At 42.2% G+C, this 17,093-nt stretch overlaps 2 protein-coding genes across 4 annotated transcripts in view; both read right to left on the bottom strand.

The window, feature by feature from the left end:
- Positions 1-8,702, bottom strand: part of LOC139570791 (melanopsin-A-like) — a 75,247-nt gene extending 66,545 nt beyond the window's left edge. Inside the window, exon 1 of the mRNA XM_071392979.1 lies at positions 8,214-8,702. Coding sequence (XP_071249080.1) covers positions 8,214-8,402 — 189 coding nt within the window. The 5' untranslated portion in view covers positions 8,403-8,702. The remainder of the gene's footprint in view (positions 1-8,213) is intronic.
- Positions 8,703-15,554: 6,852 nt separating this feature from the next.
- Positions 15,555-17,093, bottom strand: part of LOC139570790 (ubiquitin carboxyl-terminal hydrolase 54-like) — a 125,231-nt gene continuing 123,692 nt past the window's right edge. For all 3 annotated transcript variants that reach the window (XM_071392975.1, XM_071392974.1, XM_071392976.1), the window contains one exon: positions 15,555-17,093. This exon is cut by the window's right edge and continues 1,709 nt beyond it. The gene's annotated coding sequence lies outside the window, so the exon portion shown is untranslated.

A 17,093-nucleotide genomic window follows, 5' to 3' on the forward strand; every position in this document is an offset into this window, starting at 1 on the left:
TGTGAAAAACACTGTGTGTGTAGCACAGCCTTTGTTTTGTTAAAATGCCCAAATAAATATTCATACTGTAGTTAAACGCACACATGAGACAAGTTCAGCAAACACATCATTTTAAATTGACTGAATTTTTGCTCAAGTTTTCTCAAGTTTGGGCCAACTAAATGTTTTCGTTCAGATAAAACTTGGACCAAAAAGATGAGTAAACAAAAAAATCAACCTGTGGAACCAGTTACTTTATAATAGTTTGTTGAAACAACTAGATTTGTGGGTGTTTTTTTTTTACAGGTATTGGATGAGAGGTTGGCAGCCAATAAGATACTTAATTCCCCCAAAATACAATTCAACAATGCCAATAATGTTGTCACGCCCTGACCATAGAGAGCCTTTTATTCTCTTTGTTGGTTAGGTCGGGGTGTGACTAGTGTGGGTCATCTAGGTAATTATATTTCTATGTTGGCCTGGTATGGTTCCCAATCAGAGGCAGTTGTTTATCGTTGTCTCTCATTGGGGATCATATTTAGGCAGCCATTTCCCCTTTGTACTTTGTGGGATCTTGACTATGTATAGTTGCCTGTTAGCCCTATTGTTAGCTTCACGTTTAGTTTTGAGATGTATTGTTTTTTGTTTTGCTGTGAGTTTCACCTAGAAATAAAAGATGTGGAACCCAGATCACGCTGCGCTTTGGTCCACTCATTATAACGATCGTGACAAATGTTTTCAATTCGACTTTTGCTTTCAAAAGCTAGCCAAACTTAGTACATGTAAGAATGAACTATAGCCATTGAATTCTACCATGCAAATATGCTGTTCGTTATAGGGAAACAATGCACGCTTTATTACGCCCTTCAAGCCAATTATAAACAAGTCTTCAACAATGCCGTGGTATGAATAGGAAATATATTTTTTTAAATGCACATCTGGCCAGCACTTTATTTCTCCATTTCCTTTTATTTCACTTAGCCGAGACAGTTTCCATCATTCATATTATTATATGCGACAGATGACTCTCATGATATTAACTGTCTCTGGCTACACATTAAAAATATATAGTTTTTCTATGGAAGACACCCTGATTCAACAAAAAATGTATTTGGGCCAGCCAGGAGGTTCAGTCAATGTGGGTATTCTTCCGCATGATATCAAAGTGCGCTGGATCACAGGAAGGGCTGAACAAAAAAACGTAAAAGCTTTGCCCTTTCAATGAAGAAATAAGCAGTGATACATCAAGCGTGAAAAGAATCTACTTTGAAGAAAATACCCCACATGGTTTTTGAAAAGGCACCTGTGTATATCTTTGCTTTCTGAGCTGTAAAATTCTCTCTGCCCATATTTAGGTGCATGCAGGTCAGCTATGAGACCATTAGGTACTAATACACAGTGCAATACTGATCATAATCTGATGCTAACGGTTTGAAAAGAGATCGGAGCACTGGTCATTATCCCCAAAACCGGGCTGCCATTTCCGAACAAAAAGGTACAGCAATCAAATCACAGTAAGAAATCTCAAAAGCTTTTTAAACATTCTGGCTAATGAACATGCTTCAGATTGCTTGCTTTCTACATATAGCCCAGGAGGAGGACTTCTGTCATAGTGTCACTAAAGACCAACTGAGATCTGTCTGACTGACTGAAGAGTTCCTTCCTGGCACCACTTTTCTGCAGAGGTTCATTAAAATGTTTTGTTGAGTTTGATCATATCTGAATAGTTTTGCTGATTAAAAAGCATCCCTCTATAAGGGGATGAAAATACTCCTGTTGTAACGTTGAGATCCTCAGGGACTCTTTTCTCTTTTCATTAGTGAAGCAGCAGCCGTGATTTCTTCCCAACACGAGATCAGACTACACTGCTGCCTCACACACACAGTAACGGGAGATTTTTGTTGTGTGATTGTGTGTACCTGTGTGCGCGTGCGCCTGTGTTTGTGTGTGTGTGCGTGCAAAAGGCAGTCAACCCTTGAGTCTTACAAAATACATCAGGGTATACAGTATTTAGGTCATTGTGTCTCTATAGTTGAATATTTTCTAACAGCATCAATTACATCATGGAATCCTTCTCGTTTCATCCTTTACTGCACCTGTACAGTCTAATTGTCCGTTCGAATGTACAATACCAGAGTGTGCAAAGCTGTCATCAAGGCAAAGGGTGGCTACTTTGAAGAATCTCAAATATATTTTGATTTGTTAAACACTTTTTTTGGTTACTACACGATTCCATATGTGTTACTTCATAGTTTTGACGTCTTCCACTATTATTCTACAATGTAGAAAATAGTACAAATAAATAAAAACCCTTGAATGAGTAGGTGTGTCCAAACTCTCTTTCTGTCTAGCTTGTGGAGGATATAATTGTGCTCTTGTGCTCTCTGACCTAATAATTGTCCCTGAGGGAGTTAATAATAAAGTAATATCGATTTGAACTGATTCAGTGCTGACTCTAATGCTACGTTCGAAAACTTGCCGATGCCAACAATATCTGATTACCATTTGCATGAATTGACAGCTTGAAAGCTACTGAAGTCCAGCCATCCTCATACATGAGGTCAATTCATTTAGTTTGGCGTTAATTAGGAGCAGAGACAGTTAAGGTCTCCCTCTTTAGAGTAGTAATTACAAGTTGTCGCCATCACAGCCAGCGATCAGTGCCGTGGTGGGTGGTAATGAGTGAGAGAGGCATGTGAGAGTCAGTGGGAGACTGTGTTTTCAAGGCCACCTATATTCCACAAAGGAAACAGATTGTTTAATAACTGTCCAATCATCCCCAACTCCTCCTCCTCCTCCACACGTGAATTCCAATGCATTTCAGACAAGTCTTACTACAGTAGTCAGCTCAAAATCATGAGGGAGGTATGGGAACAATTCTCTATCACATTTCTTTTCTTGTTTTTCTGTAGGCCTAATTATTATCAACACAAATCAAGTGAGTGATTTGTAATGACCGAGGCAATGCAGTAATTGTTTTCTCTTTAGTTGAGTTTTGCCTGTTGCGTGATAAAACAGCGTCCCTAACCCATCAGACAGTCTAACCAAGAGTTCTTATTGCACAGCTATTAAACAGTTGTTACATCATCATTACACAGCCACCGTGGTACAGTCCCACTGAGAGGCACTCCACACAGCGTGATTAGGATTTCTATCAACTTCATATGACAGGCACCTTCAAAAAACTATTTCTAAACACTGAGATACATACAGAAGGATGACCGTGTCGCTATAGAGTCATGATGCATTTATGGGTGGATACGTTTGCCTGTCTGCCTCATCGTCCGATCAGCATCTGAGCCTCTATCCTCTCTCCTCTTTCAGTGCTGTACAAACACACTCTGATAGAGATAAGACATACAGGTATACAGTTGAAGTCAGAAGTTTACGTATACTTAGGTTGGAGTCATTAAAACTCGTTTTCAACCACTCCACAAATTTCTTGTTAACAAACTATAGTTTTGGCAAGTCGGTTAGGACATCTATTTTGTGCATGACACAAGTCATTTTTACAACAATTGTTTACAGGCAGATTATTTCACTTATAATTCACTGTATCACAATGCCAGTGGGTCAGAAGTTTACATACACTAAGTTGACTGTGCCTTTAAACTGCTTGGAAAATTCCAGAAAATTATGTCATGCCTTTAGAAGCTTCTGATAGGCTAATTGACATCATTTGAGTCAATTGGAGGTGTACCTGTGGGTGTATTTCAAGGCCTACCTTCAAACTCCGTGCCTCTTTGCTTGACATCATGAGAAAATCAAAAGAAATTAGCTAAGCCCTGAGAAAAAGAATTATAGACCTCCACAAGTCTGGTTCATCCTTGGGAGCAATTTACAAACGCCTGAAGGTACCACGTTCATCTGTACAAACAATAGTACGCAAGTATAAACACCATGGTACCACGCTGCCGTCATACCGCTCAGGAAGGAGACGGGTTCTGTCTCCTAGAGATGAACGTACTTTGGTGCGAAAAGTGCAAATCAATCCCAGAACAACAACAAAGGACCTTGTGAAGATGCTGGAGGAAACAGGTACAAAATTATCTATATCCTCAGTAAAACGAGTCCTATATCGACATAACCTGAAAGGCCGTTCAGCAAGGAAGAAGCCACTGCTCCAAAACCGCCATAAAAAAAACAACCTCCGGTTTGCAACTGCACATGGGGACAAAGATTGTACTTTTTGGAGAAATGTCCTCTGGTCTGATGAAACAAAGATAGAACTGTTTGGCCTGTGGTTGGCCATCGTTATGTTTGGAGGAAAAAGGGGGAGGCTTGCAAGCCGAAGAACACCATCCCAACCGTGAAGCACGGGGGTGGCAGCATCATGTTGTGGGGGTGCTTTGCTGCAGGAGGGACTGGTGCACATCACAAAATAGATGTCATCATGAGGGAAGGAAAAATATGTGCATATATTGAAGCAACATCTCAAGACATCAGTCAGGAAGTTAAAGCTTGGTCGCAAATGGGTCTTCCAAATGGACAATGACACCAAGCATAATTCCAAAGTTGTGGCAAAATGGCTTAAGGACAACAAAGTCAAGGTATTGGAGTGGCCATCACAAAGTCCTGACCTCAATCCTATAGAAAATGTGTGGGCAGAACTGAAAAAGCGTGTGCGAGCAAGGAGGCCTACAAACCTGACTCAGTTACACCAGCTCTGTCAGGAGGAATGGGCCAAAATTCAACTTATTGTGGGAAGCTTGTGGAAGGCTACCAGAAATATTTGACCCAAGTTAAACAATTTAAAGGCAAAGCTACCAAATACTAATTGAGTGTATGTATACTTCTGACCCACTAGGAATGTGATGAAAGAAATAAAAGCTTAAATAAATAATTCTCTCTACTATTATTCTGACATTTCACATTCTGAAAATAAAGTGGTGATCCTAACTGACTTAACACAGGCAATTTTTACTAGGATGAAATGTCAGGAATTGTAGAAAACTGAGTTTAAATGTATTTGGCTAAGGTGTATGTAAACTTCGACTTCAACTGTATGTTCATACACACAACCTTTCATGCTGAGAATGTGTGGGACACAGTCTGACAGGCTAATCATCGGTTATAGGAGGAGGATACTTTGTGGACACAGTGTCCGTATGTAGATCTCCACAATCCCATTTCTCGATGGACCTCCATGCTTCTGATCAGGGAGATTTGAATTGGAAAACCTCCATTTGAAGTGGTTGTGCGTGGTGTAGAAATAAGAATCTCAGTGACCCAGAGCCTGACTAGCTTTGCTTGCCAGGCTTATAGTATAACAGGCTACACATGGCTGGGGATGAGATGAACATGACTTTTGTGAACTTTTCTTCCATTTGTTTCTGAATTGATCTTTCACCTCCGATACATATATAATGATTGATGGTAAACTTGGGGAGTTTTCTGAATTGATCTCTTTTTTTCCCCTCTGTCGTGCTGACGGCCTCTGGCTGGATTACCTGGGCGATTGGTTTTTCTGTCGTGTGCGTGTACAGCTCAGTGGAGGAGAATCGATTGAGACAGTTTACCTGCATGTAAACACAACGCCCCCAGCATCAGAGTTATTGATGTGCTGAAGACAGTCACGGTGCCTCCTCTGTGGGAACATCTGTTGATATGGGGATTTAATTAAGGCCGTTTTTTGGACCGCTCCTCATGTCATCGTGGTCTTTCAAATGTAAAGGCTTAAATACCACACAACAACCGGGCGGGGTTTTGGGTAATGCTTAAATTAATTACTAAATGGAACAGCTAACTGAGTATTTAGAGTGTGAAGAAGGCACGTGAGGCTGATATTAAGAGCCAATAGCAGTATAGTGTTACAAGGACAATATCGGCCGATAATATCGGTAAACCAATATATCGGTTGGGCTATAGTAATCACCTGTCAACTCTTCAGATAGATATGCTATTGGGGACTAAGAGAGGAGTTTTGGGGAAAGGCCACAGGACTACATGTCAAGTGGCGCAGCGGTCTCAGTGCAAGAGTCCCTGGTACTACAGTCCCTGGTATGAATCCATGCTGTATCACACCTGGCTGTGATTGGGAGTCCCATAGCGCGGCTCGCAATTGTCCCAGCGTCGTCCAGATTTGGCCGGGGTATGCTGTCATTATAAATCAGAATTTGTTCATAACTGACTTGCCTAGTTAAATAAAAAAAACATATCTGAAGGTCAGTGACCATCGGCCATTATGAGGAGGCAGTGTGCCACCTGCTGCTTCAGCTGTGTCATTAAAGCACTGTAACACAAGGTGACTAAAAGGATTGGATCATTTCATTGCAGAGGTTGGCATTACACTGGCTTAATTTAATCTCTGGAAGGCCTGTTTTATGAATCAACAACCCTAGTCACTCTGGTGTAAGTGGATTCATATTTTTTTATTCATGTTTATATGAATCACACACAATAGACAGTGCCACTAACCCATTTTCCAACAGCCTCTGGCAATCTCATTATGTCTGGCTACAGTTGCAGAAGTGCCACGAGAAATCAGGCATGTCAAGTGCCTATGGGACATACGGAATGCATTTCTGTCTATTAATAATATACATTTCATGTTTTTTGTATTGCACAAATTGTCAACCTTCTGCAGTGCCTCGTTTCCTTCAGGAATGAAGATGGATCGGTTCATTTTCCCAAGTGCACGTCTAATCACAAACTGACAGTCCTGCTATTGTTCCACAATATCAATGAAGTGCTCTTTCTATGCAAAACCCAACAACGTATTGCAATGCTCGAGTCACTCGGCGTCTGTGTATACCATGGAGACTTCTCTCTCGAAAGTTGACGGCGGCGATTTGAGTGCGTGTGGAAAAAATGAAAACCATAAACCCCAAAATGAACGGACCAACAAACAATATCTGGAAATGCAGGGGTCTGCAGCGGTTTGTGAAGCGATTTGATGCAATTCTGTATGTTGAGCTAAGATAGGGATAGGAGAGGGAAAGCAGGTGGGCGCAGCTCAAATGAGTCAGCTATCGCTGAGTGAAAACATTCACATCAAAATCCAGCATGAAAGTAGAACACAAATATTCAGGATTTTTTAAAATTATTATTTTAAATTAGACTCAGTTTGTTTCAAACCTTTCTATGCTGACAGGATGGTTCTGATTAAAGTTGTGCAGTCTAACTGTGATACTCAAACATCCTTTATCTGAATTCAATCCCTCACAGCTGTGTCAACTCATGGACAGGGACAGACTAACAACAACAGGGAAATGCCATCAGAATGTACAGAAAGACATCCTGATATTTAATCAAAGGTGGCAGGTGATATTTACCCAACAAAGGGGCTCTGCACCTCATTTACCCTTTGATTTAAAAAAAAGCTCAGCATTAGTATTTACACTGTGGGTAACATTCTTTAAGAACAATTTAGTAAGACAGATGAGAATGCAAGCTAGACAGTTACATTAAATACCTCACAAATAACTATGAAACACACAAACACAGAGTGAGACCGACAGACAGAGACAGACAGAGAGACGGACAGAGAGAGACGGACAGACAGACAGACAGACCGGCAGAAAGAGAGAGAGCAAAAGACAGGAACATGGACACGGGCCATCAATAAAGGTTTGCAAATAGGTGACAAATCAATAGCCTTGGGTAGGCACTATACAGTACAGACAAAGAGTAAGGCTGAAGAATGTAAGTCCATTCTGAATCATTGCTGCGTAGTGTTATTATTGATGGACAGTCTAACCAAACCATGAATGTTTGATGCACATGATACTATTTGACTCTAAGTGCAATGAACATCTTGCTTACTTTTCATTCTCTAGGCAGATTTGCTCTGTAGAACATAACACTGTATTGCAGGGTGAATGGATAAGCATTTTTGATATGTCAGATCTGCACCCAGAGAAGAATGGTATTCATGCATTACATAACAGCTGTCAAGAGAGCTTTTTTTTGCTGAGAGTAGATTTTCTGTAGGCCTAATGTGCCTATCATGCAGAAATATCCGTTATTTTTTTTATCTATGTCCATCTGAATTGTTGATATAGTTAGATAAAGATTTCTGAACAAGACAAGGCAATGACATTCAGAAATTATAGCTGCATCAGTCATTGAAATAAATGATTTGACATGAGGAACAGCATGTACAAACATAGCAAATTCTTACAACCATACTCAAAGCAAACCACTCAACCCAAACGTAGTCCTGCATGAATGATCAGGCTACTTCGACTATTTATTTAATTTCGTGGGACAGAATACACAGGTGAAACACTTACAGAGGTGACAGAAGGCAGATCCACCAGCCGGTACTCATTGACCACGGTGTCATTCCAGGAGGAAAGCGTCTCCACGATGCGCGTGCAGTTCGTGTCCTGGAAGCGACACGAGATGCCCTTCCGAACCGAGCGCAGGGCGCCGTCCATAGCTCCTCCCGTGCCCTCCAGGACGGACCGGCCACTCGACATGGGTTGTAGATGGGAAAAGAGAAAATAGTCCGGAGTACTGACACAATCCGAAAGCTGTCCGGTCCGTGTTCCAGCAATAGGCAGATACACTCAGGAAATTAGAACTTCTCTTTAGCTCCACAGTGGGAATCTGTTTTGGAAAGTTATCAATTCTCGATATGAATGTTGACTAACAGTTTACGTTGGTTATGGTCTTGATATTGGTAGTCTGTGAGACACAGTGGTATAAAACAGTTTGACAATCGTAGAAGAGGATGGAGCTGCATACGCGGTTGCGCACGAGCCACGCAACCCTAATAGCACATTTTTGTACATGGATATATTTACGTAAGTGAGAAAGCCGCACATGCTCTCTCTTTTCTCCATGTGCTCGCTCTGAGTTGCCACTCTCCACCCCTGTACTGTAATGATGGCACGCGCTCTCACAATGTCGGGCAATAGAGCACTCTGCACTAACATTAGTCATTATGTTGAAAGCTACTTTTAAAAAGAGTGATCGGTGTGCCAGACCAGTTGGGAGAGTTAATAGGCTACACATGGGAGTACATGTACAAAAGCTGAAGAACATATTCACATCTAGGTACTTTTTTTGCAGGTGCTGGACACTGGCGAACTCCTGAAAAACAAAAAGGAAAACCAGCACACTGCTGTTCATGCTCCCAGGTGATTTTATTGATACATTTCGACCCTTAAGGCTTCACTGCCTGATGAAGACCTAAGGGCCGACACGTATCAATAAAATCACCTGGGAGTATTCACCCCTGCAGTCTCTTCTCGCTGCCTGGGGAGAAAATTGGTCCTCACCTGGCCTGATCCTCTCTGATAGCTGCAGACCAGGAACCTGGCCAGAGGCACTCAAACACACATCCCATGTCAACAATTGTACCCGTCACACTGCAACAGCTAGCTCTATCAGGTTTAAGTTAAGACCCAAGTACAGACTGTTGAAGTAACAATGTTTATTGCAGCAGGAGCAAGCAAATGACAGGTCAAGGCAGGCAGGGGGTCGATAATCCAGAGTAGTAGCAAAGGCACAGGATGGCAGGCTCAGAGTCAGGACAGGCAAGGGTCAAAACCAGGAGGGCGAGAAAGAGACTGGGGAAAAGCAGGAGCTGAGAGAAAACTCTGGTTGACTTGAACAAACAGGACGAACTGGCACAGACAGACAGAAAACACAGGTATAAATAACACAGGTATAAATACCCAGGAGATAAGTGGGGAAGATGGGCGACACCTGTAGCGGGGTGGAGACAATCACAGGTGAAACAGATCAGGGTGTAACAGTAGCCCCCCCTCTAGGGACGCCACCTGGCATCCTACCTGGACGCATACCTGGTTGAGCAGGGTGTCAGCGTTGGAATTCAGAGATGGGTCCAGGATGTCCCTAGTGGAGACCCAGCACCTCTCCTCCGGGCCATAACCGTCCCAGTCATCCAGGTACTGGAATCCCCTGACCCGATGTTGAACTTTCAGGAGGCTTCTCACCCTGTATGCCGGTTGGCTGTCGATGTGACGGGGGAGAGGGGTGGGCCTGGAAACAGGAGACAAAGGGCAGTGAGACATGGGTTTTGGTCTAGACACATGAAAAGTATGAAGTATACGGAGCACCAGAGGACGAACAGCAGAGGGGCTATTGATTTTGGAGCAGGGGGGAAAAGGTCTCGGCTTCCAGGGGTGTAGCCATGGGGCTATAGCGGCTGGCCAGCGCATCTGGTTTAACCTCCTTTGGGTACCGGTCAGTGTTGTGGAAGCGAAGTGGCCCGGGCCTTACTGAACCCCTCCCGGAGGTCCTGGTACTCCACTGGAATGGCGGAGAGGTTCGGGGCAATTTCCAAGCCCCCAGGAAGACGTCCCGGGGCAGGCAGTGCTGATTTCAGGCAATGAGCATGGCAAAACGGGCTCCAGCCCCCGATGGCACCAGTAGACCAGTCAATCGAGGGATTGTGTCGCTGGAGCCAAGAGAATGCCAATGCTACCGAACATGCGGAGAATCAATTAGCAGGAATTGGATCATCTCACTGTGGTTCCCTGACACTCGTAGATTGATGGGGGTGGTATGGTCGGTGACTGTCACACCCTGGCCTTAGTTATCTTTGTTTTCATTATTATTTTAGTTAGGTCAGGGTGTGACATGGGGAAGTATGTGTTTTGGGTTGTCTAGGGGTTTGTAGGTTTAATGGGGAAATGTCTTGTCTAGGTGTTTGTATGTCGATGGCTGCCTGGATTGGTTCTCAATTAGAGACAGCTGTGGTTTATTGTCTCTAATTGGGAGCCATATTTAAGGCAGCCATGGGCATCATGTGTTTGTGGGTAATTGTCTATGTTGAACGTTTGTTGCTTGTCCATGCACTTACGTCATTTAGCTTCACGGTCGTTTGTTGTTTTGGTTTGTTTTGTGTATAGTGTTCGTTTTCGTGTTTTTCCTCTCTTCTAATAAAAGAAGATGTATTTTGCACACGCTGCGCCTTGGTCATCTCTCTCTCCTAAAGACGATCGTGACAGTGACCCAGCCTATAGAGCGCCCGTCCAGTGCTCTAACATCCATGGGAATGAAGAGGGGTTGAGTGGGGATGCCCAGCTCGGACGCCAGCGTAATGTCCATAAGACTCATATGAAATGGAGGGTTTTGTAAAAAATATATTACTGCAAAAGTGGTTAAATTAATAAATATTGTGACAGACACCCTTAACTCAAACAGTGCAGAATAATGCCTGGCTGGAGGGGGTGTGCTCAGGGCCGGCCCTCCCATTAGACAAGATTAGGCGGTCGCCTATCGCAGCACTTGAATTTGTGGCGCCATTTTGGAAATTGTCTGCCGCCCTCAAGCGCCCCTGATCGTCTACTCCACCGCCGGCAATGTCCCAGCCACCAGCTCATAACCATTGCTGCAGTTCCCACCTCTTACCCCATTTCCAATTCTCCTGAAGTTCACTTCCACTTTCCTTGGTAGTTATGGTGATATGTGTGTTTTTTCACGGGATTATCAAATTGTGAAACATTAATTAAAAGGAATCTGCCATTTAAACTATTGTATTGTTTTTTTTAATGTTTGTGTGTGATGAAGATGATTAGTGATTAAGGCAGTAGCCTAACCTAGCCTGTTAACGTTAGCTAGTGGAAACCATTTCAGCTAAAAATATACAGTAGCTAAAAATATAAGCTATAGAGATTTGCAACCATATATGCTACCATCTCTAAGATTATTGAGAAAGTTCCCATTATTTGGCTCGTTCAGCCTGTCGGTAGTCCCACGTAGCGCAATGTTCTGGGTGCACTAATTACAGCATCATCATCATCATGCACTAATTACAGCATCATCATCATGCACTAATAACAGCATCATCATCATCATGCACTAATAATAACATCATCATCATGCACTAGTAACAACATCATCATCATGCACTAATAACAGCATCATCATCATGCACTAATAACAGCATCATCATCATGCACTAATAACAGCATCATCATCATGCACTAATAACAGCATCATCATCATCCTCATCATGCACTAATTACAGCATCATAATCATCAGCATGCACTAATAACAGCATCATCATGCACTAATAACAGCATTATCATCATGCACTAATAACAGCATCATTATCATCATGCACTAATAACAACATCATCATCATCATGCACTAATAAGAGTATCATCATCATGCACTAATAACAGCAGCATCATCATCATGCACTAATAACAACATCACCATCATGCACTAATAACAGCATCATCATCATGCACTAATAACAGCAGCATCATCATGCACTAATAACAGCATCATCATCATGCACTGATAACAGCATCATCATCATCCTCATCATGCACTAATTACAGCATCATAATCATCATCATGCACTAATGACAGCATCATCATGCACTAATAACAGCATCATCATCATGCACTAATAACAGCAGCATCATCATCATCATGCACTAATAACAACATCATCATCATCATGCACTAATAACAGCATTATCATCATGCACTAATAACAGCATCATTATCATCATGCACTAATAACAACATCATCATCATCATGCACTAATAAGAGTATCATCATCATGCACTAATAACAGCAGCATCATCATCATGCACTAATAACAACATCATCATCATGCACTAGTAACAACATCACCATCATGCACTAATAACAGCATCATCATCATGCACTAATAACAGCATCATCATCATGCACTAATAACAGCATCATCATCGTGCACTGATAACAGCATCATCACCATCTTCAGCATGCACTAATTACAGCATCATATTCATCATCATGCACTAATAACAGCATCATCATGCACTAATAACAGCATCATCATCATGCACTAATAACAGCAGCATCATCATCATCATGCACTAATAACAGCATCATCAGGTGGTACTGATCCTCCTTCTCAATTGGACTGCTTCCACCCCAGTGGACTCAGGGCTTCAGCATGACTGGCATCTGACACAAACACCACCAGGGAGGCTGACTGTATCCTGACCCACTTGCCCCAGAACTGTTGGTGCACAACTTTATTGGCCAATAAGCCTCACTGGGAGAGGGGAACATACTGTATCCCTAGAGTAACCTGCTTTTACACATCTTCAAAAGCAAAATGGGAGAGATGAAAGGGGCATTTGGAGAAACAACAAAGTGGTCAGCCCGCTCCACCAGCTAAGAGATGGTTCTGGAGAAATAAAACCCCTCTCAAATTCATAGACAGAGCTGTGAAGATGGATGTACCAATGGATGTACCAATCCTGGATTGACAACTGTTTTTGACTGGGCTACTACAGGTGACCTCTCTTTACCCTTTTTTAAAATTTTACATGTGAACTTGTATTTATAGGGTTATTTGCAGGAAGATACAATTAAAATAAACTTTAGGATTGAGGGTCTTTCTTTCATCTAACACCCTGCTTCATCTCTGTATACATCAATGATGTTGCTCTTGCTGCTGGTGATTCTGATACACCTCTACGCAGACGACACCATTCTGTATACTTCTGGCCCTTCTTTGGACACTGTGTTAACTAACCTCCAGACGAGCTTCAATGCCATACAACTCTCCTTCCGTGGCCTCCGACTGCTCTTAAACGCAAGTAAAACTAAATGCATGCTGTTCAACCGATCACTGCCCGCACCTGCTCGCCCGTCCAGCATCACTACTCTGGACGGCTCTGACTTACGTGGACAACTACAAATACCTAGGTGTCTGGTTAGACTGTAAACTCTCCTTCCAGACTCACATTAAGCATCTCCAATCTAAAATTACATCTAGAATCGGCTTCCTATATCGCAACAAAGCATCCTTCACTCATGCTGCCAAACATACCCTCGTAAAACTGACCATCCTACCGATCCTCGACTTCGGTGATGTCATCTATAAAATAGCCTCCAACACTCTACTCAACAAACTGGATGCAGTCTATGACAGTGCCATCCGTTTTGTCACCAAAGCCCCATACACTACCCACCATTGCGACCTGTACGCTCTCGTTGGTTGGCTCTCGCTTCATACTCGTCGCCAAACCCACTGGCTACAGGTTATCTACAAGTCTCTGCTAGGTAAAGCCCCGCCTTATCTCAGCTCACTGGTCACCATAGCAGCACCCACTCGTAGCACGCGCTACAGCAGGTATATCACACTGGTCACCCCCAAAGCCAATTTCTCCTTTGGTCGTCTTTCCTTCCAGTTCTCTGGTGCCAATGACTGGAACGAACTGCAAAAATCTCCCTCACTAGCTTTAAGCACTTTAAGCTGTCAGAGCAGCTCACAGATTACTGCACCTGTACATAGCCCATCTATAATTTAGCCCAAACAACTACCTCTTCCCCTACTGTATTTATTTATTCATTTATTTTGCTCCTTTGCACCCCATTATTTCTATTTCTACTTTGCACATTCTTCCACTGCAAATCTACCATTCCAGTGTTTTACTTGCTATATTGTATTTACTTTGCCACCATGGCCTTTTTTTTGCCTTTACCTCCCTTATCTCACCTCATTTGCTCACATTGTATATATACTTATTTTTCTACTGTATTATTGACTGTATGTTTTGTTTATTCCATGTGTAACTCTGTTGTTGTATGTGTCGAATTGCTATGCTTTATCTTGGCCAGATCGCAATTGTAAATGAGAACTTGTTCTCAACTAGCCTACCTGGTTAAATAAAGGTTAAATAAAATGTTTAAATAAATCCGCCACCTTGCCTCAACTTAGACAATGGCTGATTAGCTGTGGAGGAGAACTTCTCTTAAAATAGGTATGAAGAACTGATTTTAAGGAAATAGTGTTACCCGTATAGACAAGGTAAAAGGCCAGGGTCACCACGGAGTCGAGCAAGAGAAGAAGGCCCCAGAGTGCAATCTGCAATGGCTCCCAAACGCCAATGTGGACCAACCAGTATTTACCAGGTGACCCTGGCATTTCAGGAGAGAAATGGCCTCCTTCAAGAAGATTACAGTTCAGCCTGAGAACCAACCCTCTCTATCATCCAGCTGACCCTAAATGAGTTATTCAAGGACACGTGGAGTTTTTCCACCATAAAGTACTCACTCACACTTCTACATGAGAGCACGGTGGAGCAAATTCTTAATGAGGAGGGAGGTCCTCCTCGCGTATCTAAACACGTTTCTAGATGTCTAGCCACAAGCTTGAGGACTATACTAAGACTACGGTATTATGAGGACTACGGCAGGAGCTTTAGTGCATCTGATGTGCTCAAGACAATGCTGCAGATGCACCTGGAGGAAGGAGGAGAGCAGAGGTGTGAGGACAAGGAACTGCCAAAACTCTCCGAGCCAAATGTTGCAGTCATGCAAAAACTGCCATTCACACATGGACTGTTATCCGAGGTGCAAGTCAGCTAGCTAGTTATTCTTCCTATTGACCTTTTCCAAAATTCTCAAATTGGAGCGCCTTAGGGGTTTTTACAAAGGGAGGAAGCAGGATGTTGGTGTACATTCCTTATCACCCTTACTGGCCACAAGCAGAAGCTGAAAATGTTTTAACACTGACTTATGATCAGTGATTGTCTGGGAAGAACTCTTGGGTCTAGTTGTAACGTACAACTGCCTTAAATGATCATTTTTAGCGCAAGGGATTAGAGCAGCATAGCAAAGTCACAAAGAAACAGACAATCTTCATACTGTGCTCCTGTTTGGAGCAATTTATAACAACTTTATTGCAAAAATACAAGTTCCATCTGCTAGCACAGCATTTACAAACAAAGTCCAAAAATTGAAATCGGTCAACCCTTCCTTTATACTACTAGGAAAACCCATCGTCTTAAAATGTAAGGTCGAAGGCTATCATTATCTGTACACACAGTTACACTGTTCAGCTTTTGCAGTATCTGTTGATTAGCATGTTAAAAAAATAAAATGGACACATCAGTTACCTTCTGTTCTACTGACATTCCACGAGGGGGAAGTGTTGCTTAATGTACACAAACGAAGGAGTCATTCCTTTTCATTTAAATGAGTCTCACTAAAGTGGCACTCTTTGGTTTAGCATCTGCAACGGTGCAGTTACATTTCAGTTTCCGAGACTTGTTTTCCCTTAAAGAAGGACAACACCACTCACACCTGATGAATTGCACAGCAGTTGTGCATCCTAAATTCTGTATCAACTATACGATTTTAGCAGTTGTTTTATCTTAAGACACTCAAAACCTTTCTTCCATAAGCTCCATTTTCTTCATATTCCATCAGTCATATCTACAGTGTAGAAAAATAAGTGTAAAAATATTCCAAAACAAATCAGCAACATCGTAGATAGCAACAAAACATAATTTTGTAATTTCCTTCATTTCAGATTGTAGATAACCTAAGTGTATTTTGTAAGGCTGTAGCTTTCTTTCCCTCACAAGTCAAAAAAAGCGACTTCACTCTAATTGGGACTCTAATGATCCATACGTTTACATCATCAGATCTAAAATCTGCCTCAAAAAACGAGGCAAAGTTGGCTTTTCTTGTATTCCAGAGCTCTAACTCAGCATCTTAGTCATGTCTGGGTTAAGATTTGAATTAGGAACATTAAACTAACCATCTCCAGTGATCGCGCATCACAAATATTAAAGAGCAAGAAAAATGGCTCGAAAAATGGCTCTAGCATCAAGATTCAACTAGTAAGATTTGTTAAAAGCCATTGAATTGACAGTTTTATAGTCAGTTCCTATTTTGTTCTCTGTAAAGTATCCTAAAATACAGATGTGTACACTGTCATTACGTTTTCTCTAAGAGTGTAAACCTCGGTACTGTACCTTCTTAGCACTCAGGATCACCATCTAACCTACACAAGTACAAAAATAGGCTAACATTGAGAGTCTCCCGTAACAACGGGAGAAATGTCAGTAGAATTAAAACAGCAACCGATACAATTATCTTAACACTTCTGAAGTGCACTAAACTTGTGTTAACGCAGTTAAGTAAATTCACTGCACTAAATCTCATATATACTTAATATATTGTACACGAAGCTCCGAGTGACTCCCTCAGTCATAGATCTGCTGAACAACCATGCATAGCTGCAGGGCTGTGAAAAGCCTCGAGAGAAACGTCTAGGGTCCTTAGCCCACACACAGGCTCATTCTGCAAGAGGGCTCTAGTCACCAGACAGTGCTAGCTAGTTGAGAGAATGCAACGTACAGCAGGTCTATGGCAGAGTATACGCAGGTTAG

Source organism: Salvelinus alpinus, chromosome 3 (assembly GCF_045679555.1).
Source record: "Salvelinus alpinus chromosome 3, SLU_Salpinus.1, whole genome shotgun sequence".
In the NCBI taxonomy this organism is placed as follows: domain Eukaryota; kingdom Metazoa; phylum Chordata; class Actinopteri; order Salmoniformes; family Salmonidae; genus Salvelinus; species Salvelinus alpinus.